Raw genomic sequence first — 20,774 nt, forward strand, 5'->3', positions numbered from 1 at the left:
CTAAAAGTAATGATACATACTATACATACTATAATACTGTGTACCTGCATTTTGAATTCTGTCACATGAAGAATTCTCTAGTGATATCAGGTTGGAAAGGAAAGTTTCAGGTTCTGGAGCATTTCTACTTTCCTTTGTTGAAGTAGGGTGGGTGCTCAATTTGCATGGCCTCCTCTCCCCACATCCCCTTGACAGGTTTCTCTGTGTAGCCCTGGCTGTCTCAGAACTTGATCTGTAGACCAAGCTGGTCTTTTTTTGTTGTTGTTGTTTTGTTTTTTTTCTAGACAGGGTTTCTCAGTGTAGCCCTGGCTGTCCTCACTCTGTAGACCAGGCTGGCCTCGAACTCAGAAATCCACCTGCCTCTGCCTCCCAAGTGCTGGGATTAAAGGTGTGCGCCACCACTGCCGGCAGACCAGGCTGGTCTTAAACTCACCACGCCTAGCTGCATGAACTTTTAATAATGAGAGTTAGGAGGACCATGCGGACAAATTATATCTATAACCAACTAAAAATCTCATATTCAATTTACAGATAATGTAACATGTACAGCAGCCTAAGCAGTTAGGGTCTCACCAGGTTTCTTGTCCTGACCCTAGGCAGAATGTAAAGTAAGTCCAGAGACATACAAGCAGAGCTTCAAAAGTAATCACAGTGGTATAGAAGGTTGCTTTCCTCATTGGATTTATTTTTCTAATTGGGTGTCATGTAAATTTGTTCTTTTTTTTAAAGATTTGTTTTTATTTATGTGTACAGGTATTTTGCTTCTGTGTCTGTATGTCTGTGCACCACATGAGTGCTGGGCCTGCAGAGGCTGTCTGATACTCTGGAACTGGAGTTAGGGATATCAGTGAGATGATTATGATTGCAGGAACCAGACCCAGGGCTTCTGAGAGAGAACAAGTGTTCTTAACTGCTGAACCAACCGTCTTTCCAGCCCTTATGCTAGCTAATCTTCAAAAAAATTCAGTCCACTGTATTTGCAGTTGCTGGGTGGTGGTGGTGCACACTCAGGAGGCAGAGACAAATGGTTTTTAGGATTTTGATGCCAGCTTGGTCTACAAAGTGAGTTCCAGGGCAGCCAGGGGTACTCAGCCAGTGGTATGAAAGAAAAGAAAAGAAAAGAAAGAAAGAAAGAAAGAAAAGAAGGAAGGAAGGAAGGAAGGAAGGAAGGAAAGAAGGAAGGACCCCCCTGCAAATAAGCATTATGAAGCTAAGAAAAAGAGGGCCTAACATGTAGAATTTGTTCTCATATTCATCATCAGGAATGAGGAAAATGAGATTGGATCCAAAGGTCTTATCCAATTCAATAAAATATTAAAATGCATATTTCCCCCTAAATCTACTTGTACCTAATTGAGCTCCACTGACTGCAAACATTGTAATTACCTATGTTGCTGGGAATGGTGAATGGGAACTTAGGTGAATCTTAATGAGTCTGTGGCCAGCTTGGTCTACAAAGTGAGTTCTAGGACATCCTTATTCTCACTAGGACATCCATACTGAGACCTTATCTAAAACAAACAACCCCCCCCCCCCCAATTCCCCAACACACATGCACACATAAATATCTGTCTATATGAATGGGCCATATTTAGATAAGTGAACTGTTGTACTCTAAAACTGTAAAACGGAGCTGAGGCAAGGTCTGGATGCCTTTTATCCCTTCTGTAGGAACCCACATTTCTAACTCTGAATTTATGGAGCACCCCTGTAAAAAGCAAATGGAAGTTAAACTTGCAGTAAATGTGCACACGGACACAGTAGAACTCGGCACTCAGCTCTCTCTGTGACTCATCGGATGCAGGGACACTGCACTGCAAGGAGCACTGATTTAGGAAGCAGACCTCCATCCCCTTTCTTTTTCTGACACAGAGCTTGTGGAGAGCTCTAGTCCAGCCTCACTTTTTGCAGAGGATGACCTTCAGCTCCTGATTCCAAGTGTTGACCTGCCACCACATCTGGCTGTCCATGGTATTTCTTATTTTTTGTTTTGGTATTTTTGGAAAAAAAATTTTTTTTTTTTTTGAGTTGAGGTTTGAACCCAGGGCCTTATGGTTGCTAGACAAGCAATCTACCTCTAAGCCAAATCACCAACTCTTTGGTAGTATTTCTTACCAGGCTTGGATCGACTTCGACTCCTCGAGATTCCAGGTTCTTCCGGACTGTGGTAATCTCATCACTGGCAAGATAGGCTGGGTGCTCATCATTAACCTTCAGCATCTTTTCCAATTCATTCTTGGTTTCATTGTGAACACACTTTAACAAGTTAAAAAGGCTGTTTAGACAGTTCAAACTTCATATTTATGGAAAGAGGCTCGTTTTAATAAATGTATTACTACTGCATTACTACTGTAATTACATAAGACATAAACTAGGAGGCCTATGAACATATTGCTTCTGCCTTATGAATGAGTGGCCCTAGAATCTTACTTGTGGCACAGTGTTTTATTGGTGAAGTTAAAGCACCAGACTCCTTAGGACTTTCATTCCTGACTTAGAGTATAATTTTTGTGTAAGAAAAAGTATCTATGTGGGCCCATGTGGGAAAAATATAAATGCCTATAAGGAGGTGTTTCTGTTCTAACCAATGAAATACCAAGTGAGTAGTTTGATGCTTTTCAAAAGAAGCTCTTCCATGAAAGAAATCATACTTCAAACTATTCCAGAAGTATTCTTAATTCTCTTCAGCCTCTTCTTTGCAGCATATTAATCTCAGCAGGGAAGAAAACATACACACTAGTTTCAAAATAAGACTCTTCCATTGGCTAACTGAGTTTAATTTATCTTGCTATTTTTCCAATCCTTTACTCTGATGTGGCTGATAAAAGATGCTAATTACTAACAGCCTCACCTTGTGAGAGAACTGTAAGAGAACTCGCCTGGAACTTACCAGTGTGAGCCAAAGCCAAGCGTCCCAGGCCATTCCCACAACTCTACTCTATGCAGTATGTGTGGGAAGCAGGCCGAACTTTCACACCTCCATTTCCACCATCACTGATCCAACAACAAACCCTTTCCAAGAAAACTTCTTTATCATTTACCCTGGCTATCTGTTCCACTAAGACAGTGAGAATGTTTCACACAGTGGGATTTGCCTACAAAACTAAAGAGAGGTTATATATAGGCATAAAATAGCATGGGTTCTCGTTAAACAACAACAACACACATTTATTTTTATGTGTGTGTGTGTGTTGTGGGTGTGTGTTTGCCATCTGAGTGTGGGTGCCCACAAGCCAGAAAGCAGCACAGAATCTCTGGAGCTTGGGTTCTGGGACCTGAATTCCAGAAGAGTGGAAAGGAGTCCTAACCACTGAGCTCCTTGGGTTTCTCATCTCTAACAAAGGAAAACCTTTTCTTGCTAAGTCTTGTCATTCATGACGGCAGAAGAACTGCACACAGCTATCTAAACTGACCTGGGCTCCCCCTGCCTCTTCTGAACTATGCTTCCCACTGTACCGCCTAGGTAGGAGGGACATAGGAGCACTCTTCAACTGCGAGTGGGATGACGGAAAGATTAGAGAAAGAGAACTGGATTCAGTCAAAGTTTAAAGGAAAAAGCAAAACGGATACACAAACTCCTCCCGGGTGACTCTGGTGTCCTTTCTCCTGTATCTAAACTGTCAGCCTGAATCTTTCATATGCTGTCCCAAATCTAGGGTAAAGGGGTAGGACTGAAGGCTCATTCATCTACGAAGAGCTTCCAGATTCCTCTTCTAGGTGTACAGATCCTTTGCAATGGCCTTGAAATAAATTTATTGCTTCTTCTACAGGATTCTAGAGAAATCCAACTATGACCATAATTGTCTCATCTCTGTTTGCTTAGAGTCTGTGCACCAGTAGTCACTGGGGCAAGCACTGTGGTCAATTGATTGTTCTGGAGGTTTTTTGCCCAATGCTGACATTATCTGCCATATACCAGATGTTTCTAATCAATGGTTCTTCCAGTGTCTAGGCCAGACTACTATAACTGAGAGCCCTGCAAGCTCTTTTAGACAGTCCCCGTCTCAGCCCACCTGTACAGCACTGAGAGCAGACATGCTGCTAACTCAAGGTCTAGTCACTTAATATAGGGAGCCAATGAACAAGCAGTGTGGGACACTAGAGAAGAAGCAGGGCTTCAATCATATATTTCATTAACTTCATTTAAAATGTAAATAAAAACAAAGAAAAAAGGGTATGTTCTTTGGGAGTATTTGATTCTCTTTTCCTCTGGCTTTTTCCACATTTTAGCATCTCTTGCTAATTAAGCAGATTCAGTGAACACAGGAAAAAACAGCAAGTAGACTGGATACCACCTCTTATTACTTTCATTTATTCATTTATATATGTTGATTCTATACTCTATTTATGCACTTCCCTTTAAGAACTGAACACCTTTAACCCCAGCTTTCAGGAGGCAGAGGCAGGCTGATCTCTAGGATGTCGAGGCCAGCCTGGTCTATTGAACTAGTTCTAGGACAGCCAGGGCTACTTAGGGAAACCCTGTTTCAAACAAAAAATAGCTGTAAGAGGGAATAAAAAGAGTTGTGGGAATGGCACACATTTTTCTCCAGTTTTCCAATTTTTAAACTTGTTTATAATTAGCTTTGCAACTTTGTTCTTCTGAACTGTTCACTCCATGTTTACTACAGGATGAGTTCTACCATACTTCCTGTCTGAATTTTCATATTTAGTTTGCATGCACATTAACAAAAATTACTACAAGAGTGTAAAATAGTTTAAATATGCATCCAACAGAAAAATCCACAGATATATTAGGAAAAAATTTGTATTCTTCCTAACAATTGTCACATATCCTTTGATTCTGTTTAATGTTTTTGTTTATAACTGCTCTTCATTTAAAAAGGTTTTATTTATTCTACCTTGTGTCCATGTGTTTTGCTTGCATGTACATATGTGTGCCATGTGTATGTGTGGTGCCCTCAGAGGCCAGAAGAGGAAGTCAGTTCTCCTGAATTACAGTTACAGGTTGGGTGTGCTGTTCCGTGGGTGTTGGGAACTGACTTAACCCATGTTGTCTATAAGACAGCGAGTGCTTTAACTACTGAGTAATCTCTCTAGTCCAACTATTCTTTTTTGAACCTCAATTAGGGAACTGAAATGAACAAAGCAGTCACCACAAAGGAAGTGCATTTTCTCTTTTTCAATCTTTTAATAAAACAGATTAACTGAATTTTAGAAAGTCTAATGTAACTAAAATTCTAAAGAATCTTGTGGTCCTGGTGTGTGTGTGTGATGCACATGTGCACATGTGTGAATGCTGGCACTGTTGGGCACATGCAGAGGTCAGCAGAAGACATTAGGTGTCCTGCGCTGTTACTCTTCACCTTATCCCCTTAGACAGGCTTTCCCAGGGAACCTGGGGCTAGGCTGGCAGCCGGTGGAGCCGGAGACTCTCCTGTGTTCATTCCGGAGCCTTGTGGTTGTAGGCATTCATGCAGCCGTGTTAAAGTCTCTGGGGGTAACCTGTCATCTCAGTAAGAGGCCGAAGCAGAACTTCTGTGTGCTCAAGGTCAGCTGGGTCTACAGACCCACACCACCAAACCATATAAACCATGAGCAGAATGCCAGCACAGGAATACAGGTGTTTGTGTCCTACCTGCTCTTGGGTCCGATTCTTCCAGTACATCCACCTCTTTTTCCAGTCTGGCCCGATCATGTTTTCAATGGCATTTTCAGCTACAAGCAAGAAAAAATTAATTAAGTAGGAATTTTATCACTTACCAAGGTTACGAATTATAACTAACAATGTTCCTAAGTTATTATTCATAAATGCTGTATTAATATGAAATTAATTAAAATAAGCAAACAATTTATGATTGTTCTGGCATTATTATGGCAAAAGTATGATAACTGTGTGGTTAAAATCTATGAGAAGTACAACTGTGTACAGAATTCCTTTGAGTAGGAACACGTAAATATCTGGTATCCAACTCAATTATTCTCTTTATGAGTCAGAAAGCAACTGACCAAAAAAATTCCCACAAATAAATATTCAACTATATTCAGGAAAAAGACCTTGAAATGTTAATTACATACTAAAAATTAACTAACTGTGTATCTGTATATATGATCTATGTGTGAATTTGGAAGCACACACACCACAGTGCAGGAGTGGAGGTCAGAGGACAACTTTTGGGAGTCTGTTCTGTTTCCACTGTGGGCTCAGGGATCTAACCCAGATGATGAGGTTTTCATAGCAAGTGTTTTGCCCACTGAGCATCTTGCTGGCCTGCTGACTGCAGCTCACGTCCTTACTTACTATCCTTGAGACGACCTTGAAGAGCCTCTTCCATGAAGTAAATGGCTGCATCCCACTGTTGCTTATCTGATATGGATCGGTCTTCCAAAGCATTGTGCTGAATGACCCTCTGAAACGGTTAGGGCAGAAGACTAATTTATGTTCCATGTGATAGTAATTCATAACTATCAACCATAACAAATAACCACTTAACAGGAGGCTACTCCCACAGAAAGGCAGCAGCTCCTTTTATTTGGCTGCATCTGTGGTTTTTTATCAGACAAATAAAGTGGAGTCCCTTGTGGCTGAAACTGAATCCCCGAGGTTTGTTAACCTGCGTAAGGAGCACATGGACCAGGTATGTTAGACAGAGCTGCGTACCAGGCTATCCTCTGCAAAGTCGTTCCACTTGTGCCGCTTGATACTCTCCTCCTTCACAGCCTCCTTAAGTTTGTCAAATATGTCATCATGTTCCTTTCCTTTGGGTTCTGTCATGAAGCGGGAAAATTCCTCTTGTAGGGTCTCCCAAGCAACCTAGATATAAAAGAAAAAGCTGCATTTATATAGCGTATTCTTATTAAATATGCAACATGAAAAACTATCATAAAACCACAAAGCTGGGATCAGGGAATGCTTGTTCACTGATAAATGTATGTACACTAATAAAAAGGCAGCACAGCCGGGTGCAGTGGCATATGCCTTTAATCCTATCAGTCAGAGGCAGAGGTAGGTGATCTCCGTGAGTTCAAGGCCAGCTACAGAGTGAGTTCCAAGACACTGAGTCACAGTTTAGAAAAATGCTGCCAATTTAAAAACTGAGATTTCACAAACACCTCGGACCTCCAGTGCTTTTGAACAACCTGGAAACACTCATGTCATAGTTGCACAGGACACCACTTGCTGAGCTGAGCAGGGCTGGCTCCTCTAGGTGAGCCTACACCTCAAGTCTGCCAACACATTTACTTCGCTTATTGTAACCAATAACACATCTGAGCCTGCCTGCTGCTTCCACACAACTCCGAGTTGAAGTGGTTACTCACTGAGCCCCTCATCTTTACTTTTGTGCCTGTAGGCAAAGCTTCATACCAAAGCCCCAGGCACTACAAGGTGTTTATGATCCAGTTTTGTGGCTCGGCTAACTTTTATACATCTCCACTGTGAAAGGAAGACCACAGGGCACAGTAATTACAATCTGAATGTACACCTAGATGGTGGGGTAAGGGGTTTTTGTTTTGTTTGTTGTACACTTGAGGCAAAGCCTCCCCCGTTAGGTTACAGGCATGCACCACCATGCCCTGTATGAGATGGGAATGAGCATATAGCTTCGTATCCTCAGTAGCTCCACTCCTTCCTCAACATAAAGCCCAGGGCAGAAAGCAGAAAGACAGAATAACTGGTGCCAATATGACGATGACTAGTTTCACCACTGTAAGTCTGGGACATTTGCAAATTTCCAATCTCAGGACACACCCAGAACACTGTCAAGAGGCAGCAGCTCTCCAATTATTTTCATGGAAAGTCAAGAAATGACCAGAGTTCAGAACATGAAACATAGGTAGAGGCTGCAAGGGCTGCTGGGAATACACATCTCCATTATAGAGGCCGAGGAAGGTGAGAACAGGGCTGAAGAAGTCAGCCTGGGCAGGACAGCCAATGCCATTCCCAAGGCAGGTATGAAAAATAAAAATCATGTTTAGTATTGACCACAAGTTTTTGAGCATCTCTTTAGAGTCCAGGAAAAGCAAACTGGCTCTCAGCTGGATGAGAGGTTGGACAAATGTTGATAATGAGAGAATCCTGAGCGGCTACTGTGAACAGCCAGGTGTCAGCTGAGTATTTTCCATAGGAACTCATCTAATCCGGAAGGTTAAGCAAGTAGGGCAGCTCTCAGTTTTCATGTGCTCAGGCAAAGGCACCAAGGGCAGAAATGGATTCTTTAAGGTGCTTTTATTTTGTATACATTCCTAGTTGAAACTGGTAAGACCCTAACTTAATACATATGTAGGTGTTAAAGGTCCTGGAGAAAATGTAAAAGCAGTAATGGTTAGTCCATATAAAGATACTCCTCACAGAAGCTCAATTCAGAGGTTTAAAACAGTTTGCCTTCAAGCCAGTTTTGCTGGTTTTATTAAATGTTATCTCTGGCAGGAGAGGCAAGGCCTTTAGGCATCCTGATTAGCAAAGTTTCCCGTTAGCAGCAACTGAGAACAAGGCCATGGTTAGCTCTAACAGAGAGGTGGGAGCAGAGCACACACGGCGTGCCATGGCTCCAGAGAAAGACAGTGACTGTGAGGGCAGACGACCCAAACCCACAGCTCCTGTAGCTCCTCAATGCTTCTTACCCATTTACATTATATCCTAACCTCGACTGCTTTATTAGGAAGCTGTTTGTCAGTCCACTGTTTAAGCTTGATATCCACTGTGGTGTTAAATGTTCCTGAATTCATGGTCTGGGCAGCCGGAAGGTAGATGTTCTCAATCACATGCGTTGACACGCGTTCCCACAGGGACTGCTGAAGGATCTCCTCCCTGAAATTGGAAAGAGGTTTCAAGAAAGTCAATATAGCATTAAACATTTTAAGAACAGCTTGACTGAAGTATCACTAGCAGCAGCAATTAAGTACACATACTTGAAGGGTTGAAAAATTTGGAATGTGTATATATCTGTGTATCAGAGAAATCAAGAGATAGTCTATCTATCTTGAATTGTGGTAAGGATATTTTGTGTCAAGAGTGATATATTTTTAAATACGAAAGGTTTATTACAAGATAACAGAGGCATGAGTAATTTGTTAATTAAAATACACTTAAAAATTTTCAGACTTTTTATATATAGTTCCTTTGAACTATACTAGTTTGTTTTGCTGTTGCTACAAAGTTACCCATGGAGTACAGGCTACCTTAGAATTTGTGTTCCCCTAGCTTCCGGCTCCTGTGTGTTGGGATTATAGTTATCTGCTACCATCTCTGGTTTAGTCTGTTTGCTTTTAATGCCCTGTTCCCAATAAGTTTAAGAATGCTGATATTTATATAAACATAAATTGAAGACGACAGCTTCCCATAGGATTCATATGACAAATTTTCAAAGGGATCAATTTACTACTTAAAAAAGAAAACTAGGTAGAAAGCAATGAAAAAAATGTAACACATAGTGTGTCTGGAGAGCAGGCGCAGTGATTCAGAGCACTGGCGGCTATATCAGAGTTCTAGTCTCAGCGTCCATAGGGCATCTCACAACTGTAAGCAACTCCAGTTCTAGAGGTCCAGGGTCCTCTGTGGGCCAGACACAAGCAGGCAAAATGCTCATATACATAAAATTAAAAAAAAGTTGTTGTGTACAGCTCAGCACATACACATAACAGAAGTCCCCAGCTCTGCTCTGGAAGGAGAGTATACACCATTTTTCCTTTACAGACAATGCTCCTAGGATGCTAGTCTCCACTAGTAATAACCAGTCCTGACAAGTTATTTTGTGGCAATTTTATGAAATTATGTGTAAATGACTCTATAGTAACCTCGAGACTGTATCTCTTTTCTTTGTTTGTTTGTTTGTTTGTTTTGAGACAGGGTTTCTCCGTGTAGTCCTGGCTATCCTGGAACTCACTTTGTAGACCAGGCCGACCTCGAACTCAAAAATCCGCCTGCCTCTGCCTCCCAAGTGCTGGGATTACAGGCGTGCGCCACCACCGCCCGGCTGAGTCTGTATCTCTTAAGAACAAGGAGAAGGTAAGCTGAAGACCAAGCCAGATTCAAACGGAGCCTTGAGAATGCTACTGTGCAGACATTCAGCGGACAGTCTACACCTGCAGCTGTATTTAAGGAGACAGACACACTTTATTCTCTGGCCTACTTCATTCTGAAGGAGGAACCCAAGCAGGAAAACTGCTCCCTTCTGTGTTGGAGAGAGGAGAGCACTCACCAGTGCTTCGGAGTGACCTGGCTCAGACTGATGACTTCATCGAGGATCTCATTTTTAGCTTTTTCAAACAGTTCATTCTAGGCAACACAGACAGAAATTAGCGCTGTCACGAGACTCTCTTTGTCCTGTCATGCTCTTCAGAGATACACAAAAGGAGGCACCGATAGGGTGGTTGACTAAGTTTCGGTTTGAAGATGCAAATTAACATACAACCTTCCAGTTTCCTTTAGGAAGTCATTACTCAGACAAGGACCAAGAGGCAGGCACAGCCTACCCTTTTCAATTCTCATTGCAGTTTTTTAAACATTTCCACATAACAATTATTAAAGAAGCAACTTTATTTGCTATGATCAATAACACTAAGTTAATACTGGGTTTTACAACTAATGCTATTTTAAAATCAAAGAAAAAGAATACTTAGTTCCCATTAAATAGACCATATTTCCAAAGTAAATACCAAGAAAGTAAAAAGCTAATATATATAACTAAAACCAAAAATTAGATTACATAGTCTTACATCAGTAAGACTACTAAAATATTCATAACTTTCTCAGAAAACATTTTAACATGTTTTATATCTTATCCTAACTATTTTTAAATGTTATAGTAGTTATTATTGTAGAAAAGACAACTATTCCTAAGTAATCATCATTAAAATCACAGCGAATTAGCTTGCCAGGTCAACAAGAACTCTGCAAGAACACAGTAAATTAAAGCATATACAAGCCCCGCGGGGCATCTGGATTGTTACCCTGTCCAGCTCTCGCAGGCGAGGGTAGTTATTCTTCCACTCCGTCTCTAGGTTAAAGCGTGTTGCTGTGGAGAAAGGAAGATGCTCAGGTCCAACTGCTCCGTCGTTCAGACACAGCAGTTGAAGGTTATTTCTCTATCTTCTGTATTAGCCAGGTTTTGAGTGTGTCTGTGCTCTGACACTCTGAATTCTATTATTACAGCTGTCTAAACTCTTTTCCTTACTTGCAGTTTTATCTACTTCATTTTACAAGTCCACAGCTGTAGTAGGTTAGTGCAGCTGCAGGGAAAACGAAGTCTTAGTGTTATCTAGATCACAGGTCTAATGCCACAGACACTGCTTAGAGAAGCTACTCTGCATCTTTGCCTTCTCTTCTGTGAAATGGAAATAAAGATAACACAAACTTGCTGTGGTTCTAAGCAGAGTGAGTAGTAAATCCCCAGTGGTAAGGGGAAGAGAACCTGCTGAAGATGAAGCTACAGCAGCACGGACTGGGTGCAGAGACGGTGGGAGTGGGGAAACAGTACAACGTTTCCCCATGGGTGGGCTTCCCAGAGTCTCCCCTCTAAGGGAGGTTCAAGTTCTCTACAGGCCACTGAGCTTTTTCTAAACACTACTGCAAGCCTGTTGCTTCTAACAGGGAAAATCAGTTCTTGTACAACAGAAGGTTTGCATCTCTCCATTTTCAATATATTATCCAGAAGTATATCAACTGCTTGTAGACTGAGAAAGGAGGTAAAATCTGCTGAATTCAGAAGACTGTCGACTGCCACACGGCTGGGATTTGTAGGCTTGCTTTAAGAAGCCAGCTTACCTTTAAAACTATCAGCCTGTTGTTCAACCGACTCTCGAACCATTTTCCAAAAGCAGTCTGACACAGCAAGGCTTAGATTTCTTGTGGTGACCTGGTGTGCCTTTAGCATGCTTGTCCTACAGGAGATCAGAGCTAAAGTATGTCAGAAGGACAAAGGAGCATTTACTTCACAATAACACTGCCTGGTAAGGCTTTCTGCAGGGAAGAGAATGGGTCTGATCTCAACTGCCCAACACAGAAGCACTTACTGAGCTCTGAAGTCTGGGACTAGTGTGGCTGAGGGAATGGCTTCTGTCCACGGGACCCTGGGCAGTGTGGCGAGTGCACATGACCAGTGAGCACAGCAGTGGACAGTACAGTTCTACAGGCTTCCTTCCCAACAGAAAGTAGCCCTGGGCTATGCCTGCAGGAACAATTCTTACTTCTGGACCAGTCTGGTGCAGGCACGCTTTTCTATTTGCAGAGCTCTATGCAGAAACTTTTCGTGTAGTTCAGTTGCTCTTTTCGTCTTTCCACTCTGCTCTGTGGCTCAGCCTCTTACTCTTTCGTCAAATGCTTCCAGTATCTATTTAGAAATATCCTGTTGCCACCTCCCACTCCAGCCTTTTCTATTATTATAATAGGAATGTGCACACATATTTAAAAAACAAAAACATTAATTAAAAAAAATCACTTCCTAGGGAAAACAACATAAGAGGTGTGAGAATTGTCTCTCTGCCCCCATCCACAGAGGCAGTCTACTGTGTGATAAACTGCTTCCAAATCTGTCCAAGAGTGCTCAAGGACAGCCCCATTAGATATACACTACCACGTAGATAAATGGCTAACAGTAAGCTAAGTGCTACAAGACATGATTGATAAAGTTGAAGTAGTTTAGGGTAACAAGCTCTCACTGTAAAGTCGTTGAATATTGTAATATGACACCTACTTTAGCAGTTTTGAATTCTGAAAAAATTCCTCTTCATATTCTCTTATAGCTTCAATGCTTTCAGAGCTGTTTCCTAGAAAAGATGGTGACCAAATTTACATCAAGAAAATTAATCTTTATTATCTGAAACAATAAAAACTAAATGTAAGTTATAATAATACATCTTTGCATACCTTTTCCTGTTACGACAGCAAAATAACCCAGAGCTTTCATGGGAAAGAGCTTGCCTTCAATTATCTGTTGTATCTATTTTAGTAAATTGAAAAAAATAAATGTGAAATATAGACCCACTTCACTTTTCAAAGTATATCATGAGATGTAGGAAGCAAAATGTTAAAAACTCTAGACATGTATTATTTACCAGCACACACATCTGTGATCAAAAGCATACAAATGTGCTCTCATTGGTATCTGAGGGAAATACATTTACCTTAGCTATATTGAAAATATCTTATTAAAATGTATATACCAACAGTGAAACTTGGACTGATTCACAGTGCTTCTGGTCAGACCCTGTTTGGGGTTCTTCCTCTGTCATTTACTACTTTAGGTAAATGAGCTATTTTAAATAAAAGGTTCTAAGAGGTTCTAAGATAATGACACTTAGCACAGTAGCTGGCACAGAGAAGCACTCAATAAATAGCTTTATTACTTTTTCCTTACGGTTTCTTTAAATATTGAACATTTAAATTTGTCTACGAAATTAAGAGTTACATTTGTTCTTTGTCTATGTATGTGTGGGAGGAGGGAAGAAGACAACTGTGGGAGCTAGCTCTCTCTTTCTAGGGTTCCAGCTCATGTCAGATTTGCTACCATGCCTTTACCTGCTGAGACATTTTGTGGGCCCAGATTATTTGAATTCTAACCACGTTGGATTGCCTTTTATTCATTTTTCTTCATACCTACTTAAAGCAACATATTTTGGTTTTCAACTCTTTTAAGGACAAAAATCCTTTTCTGAATGTGATAAAAAAATATGCAGTCAGGACTCAGGAAAGTGCATATTCACACAAATCCATCATTCACACATAATGTGAGAATTTCTACTTCTGGAGGCCCGTTTAGATTAACCCTAGGTGAGACAAGTTAAACCTGGGATGAGGACTCAGGTCGTTGCCACAGAAAGGCCTGAAGCAAGCTTCCACAGCATCTGAGATGGAATTCGAAGGGACTGCCCCAGAGGAGGAAGGAATGACAGCGACTGGGGGTGGGCGGGGTGCGTGGGTGGAGGGGGGAGAAGTGGAGGTTGCAGACACTGTTTCTACCTGGCTCCGCCTTCTTTGCATGAGGCCCAATACTGCCACAGTAATACTGCCTTGCTCTTAAAAATAAGGCAGAGGGCAGAAGCTCAAAGGCAAACTGCCACCGCAGGCCTGAGGGGACAACACAGAAGTCTGCTTTCCTTTCTCTGGCTTTCCTGGGAAAGTGACATGGAATGAGCTAAGTAGTTTTCTTCTGAGAATTTGAAATTCTGCCTCCACCTCTGCGAGCAGGCTCCTGGACACCTGAGGAGGAAGCCTCTAGACCACCCAGTGCTTCACTGTCCTTCGTGCTCTGTAATGCATCTGAGGCAGGGTGACTACGTGCAAGCCATGGGAGTCTGAAAAGAATCACTGTCCCTGGGGACCCCGACACAGAGGCAAAGGCCCACAGGTGTAAGGTGGGAAGGAGACATCCTGTGCAGCAGCAGTGCGGATGAGGACCCAACAGCACTGTTCTGCAGGCCACCACAGAATACGACTTCGTCATTTGTGAACAAGCCAGGTACATAACAAGTGGCGCCAGAGAACCACTCTGATTCCTGTGCATCATCTGACTATTAACTCATCACAAACTATGAGCTCACATCACGTGTCTTCATTCCTACCAGATGAGGAGCCTAAAGCACCGAAAACCTGAATAACTTACCTAGGATCACACAGCTAGCCAATAATAGTGCCAGGATTTGCGACTAAGCACATCTTCTTTAACTTTAACTACCACTGTGGACCTTAAAGAGTGTGTCTTAAGCCAGACCTGCACCCAGAAAAAGCCTACATTCTCAACGCTAGGGAAATAGCTGAGTTGTGAAGTGCTCACCTTGCAAACTCAAACACCTAACTGAGATTCCCAGAACTCTATGGGGAAAAAAATTAGCCTGTCCATGTGTGTTCTCTCTCTCTCTCTCTCTCTCTCTCTCTCTCTCTCTCTCTCTCTCTCTCTCTCTCTCTCTCTCTCTCTCTCATAATAAAGAGCTTGCCCTCACCCTGCTTGGACTGGCTACATTTTTTTCTGCCAGGTCTACTTTGGTCAAAACAAATATGGTTCTTCTTCCATGAGGATCCATCTGGCTGACCAAATCTGTAACAATACTGCGCTCAGCATCTACAGATCCATCTGAAAAGGAAAAAAAGACTGTGTAATCATTACTGATTGTAAACATTTAGTCATAATATGTTTATGTTAGGAATGTAGCCAATAAAAATTCCAATGATGAAAAATAGCAGAAACTCCCCAGCTTACTCCCATGTCCTAACAGAATGAACAGGAGGGGTGAGGGCACACCTGCCCGTGTGCTATGCATGCCCTGCTGCAGTGCTTCAGTCTAAGAGCAAAGCATGGGGCAGAGAGAATCTGCTGGGGTTTACCTTGGATGCACAGGATGATGGCGTTAGGATTCTGCATGTAAGCTTTGCTGATACTGAAAATAGTTTCCTTTGTGTCGGGAGCCATGCCTGATGTCACGGTCTTGAAGGAAAGGTTTTAAGAGTTATTACAGATAGCTTCCAGGGTAGGAATCAAATGGAATGTATCTCCCATCTGTACTTACGTTAATGACGCCAGGTAAGTCCACGAGCACCATCCTCTGTAGCCCAGGGCCTTTGACATTTAAGGATATGGTCTATTTGGGAAGAGAAATATCAATCTCTTGGGGAGTGAATTTCTTAAGAATATTAAATTGTTGCAAGATATTTCCTATCCATTCACAATGAGGCAGTGAGAGGTCAGTGATTGGAGGGGAGAAAGGAGGAGGAGCTAAGAGAAGCGAGGGGAGGAGAGACAGAGATGCTCAGTAAACCAGTCGAGCAGAGCAGGGAAGGAGGTGTGGATATCCAAATGGCTTCAGACATATTTCTGGTGCTTTGGAGAGGTTAGAAATATTGGGATAAGACTTTATCATTGTAAATTGGCATTATCAAATTGGAGTTTCTTATACATAAATGTATTTGGTTAACTATTTAAGAGTCATGCTTTACTGGATACTTGGAAGGAGTGGGTACTGGGCAGAAGTGTGGGACTCCCACCATTTACGGAGTCTACAGTAGAGAGGAAACAGCTGGGATGCTATGCGAGCTAGCTGGGAAAGACTGCTGGGTGGCGACTGTGTGAGCTAATCTGAGTGAGACCTGCCTGCAGAGGCCTGGCGGGGTGGTACTTTTATAATTATTATCCCCAACATTAAATATTCTGAAAATTCTCTATCTTGCCCATTTAGATATTTATTTCAGAAAAAAACTACTTTCTTTTGAACCCATAGAAATTATTTTAGAAAATTCACCCCACAATGATATGTTGTTTAGAACATTTAAGAAAAATCTGCTGAGTGTGGTGGCACATGCCTTTTATCCTAGCATCTATGAGGCAGATGGATCTCTGTGAGTTCAAGGATAGCCTGGTCTACATAATAAGTTCTAAGCCAGCTTGGGCCGAATAGTGAGATTCTGCCTCAAAAAAGAAAAGTAAATTAAAAACTGAAAAAAAATGTATTTATACATATTGGAACAGTCATAATCTAAATACCATATTAATATCCATATTATTAATATCCATAAAAACTTGATTTCCCCAAATCCTGGCTGAAATGAATCGCTGGCCTTACCTCAGGGCTAACAGTACAGCCTTCTTTCACATTTTTCCTCATCCGGAGTTCAATTTCATGTCTTAATGCTGCAAGCTATTAATGGAAAAGAACAAACTCCTGAGATAGTATTCCTGACAGACACTCCACTTCATTGTCTTAGAGAACAGAGGGGTTATAAGGCAACACAGATGAACCTAAGATAAGTCTACTTACATCTTCCTCCTTGGTGAGATCAAATTCCCGAGAGCTATCTTTAAACAAGGCCACATGGTGAGGGCCTTCACTGAGAGTCACCTGGAAGGACAGACATACAGAACGATACACTTAGATGAATCACAGCCCCTGGACAGTCCAGACAGGGCCAATCACTGTACTTTCATGCTACGCTCAGGAGCAGTCAAGCATGACTGCTCGCACTGTCGCTTTGCAATGAGACTGGTGGCTTCTGAGTTTTTTATGACCTAGTGCTGCTGGCCTCTGTTCTTTGGGCAACACTCTGAAGATAACTAAGAACAGAACCAGCCCTCTACAGCTTGAAAAATTCAAAGAGAAGCCAGCATTTAACTTGAGATGAATTTAGGGAGAGGACAGTGTATTAAGTTCACTCCACAGATGGAGTCACAGATGGGGAAACACTGGGCTGACTGCCTCTGCCTCAGATCTCACCCCACACAGACAGGCGGAGTGGACAAAGCTAAGGTACCACAGCACAGGCTGACCCTGGCCACCGGGAGTCACAGCAAGCTTCCTAGGAGAGGCACTGGGGAGAGGTGGTTGACAACAGTGACAGTGAGTCATTTTACAAGAGCTTCTAAACTTGATGTTCCTTAATTTTTAGTGCATACATTCCAAGGTATATTTATAGTGCTTAACTTTAAAATTGTATTTGCTAACACTGAGATAAGCTAAGCAAGTTACACAAGAAAAGAGAAACCAGCAGCTGAAAGAACTATCCCACAGGCCTTGGGGACTGTCCTACAGCTGTTTCCCTTTGAGTACTTGATGGTTTATGGTTCTGAACAAAGGGCTTAGAGAAAAGCTTACACTCTATAGCAATTACATTGTTAAACAGACCAAAATAAGTAAACAAACAAGTCAATAAAAAAATTCAGGGTTTTTAAGCAATTGAGACCCCAGGTGCTAATAAGATCCTAGCAAAAAATGAACTGCAGAAATGAATCACCAAAAACTTAATGCTTCATTTTAGGTGTGATGCCCCTTCAAGACAGGGACATTTAGAAACCAAGCAGAAAGTTGGGTTAAGAAGCCAAAATGTTAAGTCCAGATTTGCCAATTGCACTGTTCTCAGGAGACACAAACAGGAGTTTATCAAGCAGTAAGAGTCCTGATGAACAGAAAGAAGGCTCATGGCTTGTCTATCTGAATGTAACCTGCCTCCCAGGACAGTTAACTTCCTGCAGTATCACACACAGCCTCTACAATTATGGTGCCTGTAGCAAAGTAAAAGATGAACTCCCAGGGTTTTCATACTGGTCACTGCCACAATAGGAGACACAGGTTTGCTCTGGGCTTCACATGCCTAAGCTGAAATATACTGGATGCCCATCGAGGATGGTGAAGTGGATGTGTTAAGTTCAGTTCACCAAATACCATCAATGAGTGAAGGAGAAAACTCCGTCACACAATATAGTCCAACTCACAGCCAGATCGCAAAGAATACTTTGCGTTAGAGAATACTCCACCTCAGTGCAGTTACACTGCTATCACTTCAAGATTTTAATGCCAGTTACAATGTCTCAGTATCCACGATTTCAAGCACACTTCTTGGTGATTTCAATTTTCCAATGACTAATGTCTATTAGACCAATGTGAAAGAAAACCAAGAACCAATTCCCCAACTTCACAGATTCCCTTTAGATTTATGCCCACAGCCTTCTGGTGCCTTCAGTCTGACTCTTCAATCTTTGTATCCCCTGACTTCATCAGCAGTCACCACAACCTCTTAGAAAGCCTTTGCTCTTGTTCTTCTGCCTCAGTCTTCTTTGTCTGAACTTGGCTGCGTATGATTTGAGGAAGCAGAATCAAGCAGAGCCTCCACCCCTCCCGCCCACGTAACCTGGGAAACCGAATGACTGGGGTTCAGCCTCCCCTCGCTCCCCACTCACAGTCCCTTCCTCTGGTAAGTTCTTTCCCTGCTCCTAGCTGATGCCATGGTTCCGGTTCACGCCCACCACACTGGCTTCCTGTTCCTCTACCTAGCAGGCCCCACTGAAGTGCTTAGCCTGCCATGAGTCATCCCTGTGACCTGTCACTGAGGAGTCTCCACTGTGGCCCAGCACACTGGCCTCTTTACTGTCCCCTTAACAGTACTGCCTCTCCCCACTTAAGAGCTGTGCACCAGCTAAACTCTCGCAGCAAATGTCACCTTAGCTACAGTCACCTACAAGTGTCCTGTCATCCCCACTACACTTTCCCAGCTCCATTTCTAACATACTAAATAGTGTAAACAGTTAATATGTATTATGCTTATGGAAAGAATTTTTAATTTGTTGCATATTGTCTAAAGCCAGGTAGATGTGACCTGTGACCCACAGGCTACATGTACCTTAGAATAACTAGGAATGTGACCCAACACCAAATCATAAACTTAATTAAAATATTGAGATACTTGTTTATTTGGTAATTTGGTTGCACAGTTCTCAAGTGTTCTATATATAATACCACAATGTCAAAAGTTTACTCATGCCTGGTAGGTCAGTGCTGGCACATATTAAGAGCTGAATAAATATTCTTAATAAAAGTGTCTTTCGGCCATTTACTTTCTTCCTGTGTCCAATGGGGAGTTGTTAGCAGTTTTACTTATTGTACATGCTCAGCACATGCACATGTGTGTGCGCGCGCACGCACACACACACACAGACAGACACACACGGAGACACACACAGAGACAGACACAGACACACACAGAGACACACACACACAGAGACAGACACAGATACACACAGAGACACACACACACACAGAGACAGACACAGACACACACGGAGACACACACACACACACAGACACACACACACACACACAGACACACACGGAGACACACACACACACACACACACACACCCCTTTCCCCCCAGTAACTCTGTTCTTGCAATGGTTTCCTCCTACCATTTTTTCTAGCTCAACAGATCATGATAACCCATGTAAACAGCATAGGAGACGATCTACATTTGCTGACAGCACATGCAAACTTCTCCTCTGAGAGCAGCCTCTTTGTGTCTTATTCCAGACAACATCACGAGACCTTACAGTGCCACCCAGACAGCCACCGTGCCTGGGGTGTCCTTGCCCACCTCTTCCCTCTGTCACTCTTAGCTCTGGACATGAGTGTGGCCTTGGCTGTGCCCCCTACTAATTCCTACAGTGGGAATGACACCAAGCTGCGTGAGAGTTCCCTCTCAGCTAAGTCTGAAGCAGTGGTGCTTCTCGGAGGTGCATCCGTGGGACAGCCTTCCTTCTGACCTTCACTGGAGAGCGCGTCATCATCTCGCCGGACCCACGCGGGAATATCCGTGCTTGAGCAATCATCTCCAGCACACTTGTTTTGCCAGCACTCTGATCTCCGACCACAACAACCTATCACACAACAAACAGAATGTATTAGTATTTTTCTGATACTTTTCTTTAAATGAAGTCTGAAGCAGGTAGGCACCCTAGAGATACACATAGCAAAGGACTGAATTGGCTCCATTATTCATATTCAAGTTTTTAGTCTTGAAAACTATGCTAAGTGAAAGTTATTTGTAAAATCAGATCATTAACTTTCCACAAATATTTTCCATGGCCAGTTTACATTTTAAACAAACTTTTGAATTGTTACACTAAATTTCATCCATACATTTACATTTTTTGCCTAGGTATTTTAACATTATAATGAATGTATAATGGCAAATATCTGACAATTTTCTTTCAAAACACATATATTTACTTTTATAGTTCCCAAAATAAGGAACAAAGCAATGCTTAGTATTTGAGGTATCCCGGGAAATGCAGAAACCACTGTGCTACAAGATACTGCTGATAGCAGGTCCCTTACCCGTGGCAGATGATCTTGTGTATTGTAACTGGCATCATAATCAGAAAGAACATCAAGAACTTCAGAATACATATCAATCAAAGATTTCTGCAAAAAATATACCAAGGGAAAACGTAGATAAATTCAAATTTGCATTGTTTTTTTCTTATTATATGTTTTCATAGTAAAACTAGTATAAGAATTAATGCCACTTCTTCAGTTTACTTATTAATTTAGGATCTCA

The 20,774-nt window shown here is 42.0% G+C and overlaps 1 protein-coding gene across 4 annotated transcripts in view; it reads right to left on the bottom strand.

Moving 5' to 3' along the window:
- Opa1 (OPA1 mitochondrial dynamin like GTPase) overlaps positions 1 to 20,774 on the bottom strand; it is a 72,763-nt gene that overhangs the window by 25,020 nt on the left and 26,969 nt on the right. For all 4 annotated transcript variants that reach the window (XM_052158249.1, XM_052158252.1, XM_052158250.1 and 1 more), the window contains 17 exons: positions 20,552 to 20,638; positions 19,978 to 20,091; positions 16,708 to 16,788; positions 16,513 to 16,587; positions 15,463 to 15,534; positions 15,281 to 15,380; positions 14,899 to 15,029; positions 12,827 to 12,899; positions 12,654 to 12,726; positions 11,726 to 11,841; positions 10,912 to 10,976; positions 10,161 to 10,237; positions 8,605 to 8,770; positions 6,623 to 6,775; positions 6,263 to 6,371; positions 5,600 to 5,679; positions 2,116 to 2,256 (listed from right to left, as the gene is read on the bottom strand). In XM_052158249.1, the coding sequence (XP_052014209.1) occupies positions 2,116 to 2,256; positions 5,600 to 5,679; positions 6,263 to 6,371; positions 6,623 to 6,775; positions 8,605 to 8,770; positions 10,161 to 10,237; positions 10,912 to 10,976; positions 11,726 to 11,841; positions 12,654 to 12,726; positions 12,827 to 12,899; positions 14,899 to 15,029; positions 15,281 to 15,380; positions 15,463 to 15,534; positions 16,513 to 16,587; positions 16,708 to 16,788; positions 19,978 to 20,091; positions 20,552 to 20,638 (1,713 nt within the window). The remainder of the gene's footprint in view (positions 1 to 2,115; positions 2,257 to 5,599; positions 5,680 to 6,262; positions 6,372 to 6,622; positions 6,776 to 8,604; positions 8,771 to 10,160; positions 10,238 to 10,911; positions 10,977 to 11,725; positions 11,842 to 12,653; positions 12,727 to 12,826; positions 12,900 to 14,898; positions 15,030 to 15,280; positions 15,381 to 15,462; positions 15,535 to 16,512; positions 16,588 to 16,707; positions 16,789 to 19,977; positions 20,092 to 20,551; positions 20,639 to 20,774) is intronic.

Source organism: Apodemus sylvaticus, chromosome 15, assembly GCF_947179515.1.
Source record: "Apodemus sylvaticus chromosome 15, mApoSyl1.1, whole genome shotgun sequence".
Classification (NCBI taxonomy): Eukaryota; Metazoa; Chordata; class Mammalia; order Rodentia; family Muridae; genus Apodemus; species Apodemus sylvaticus.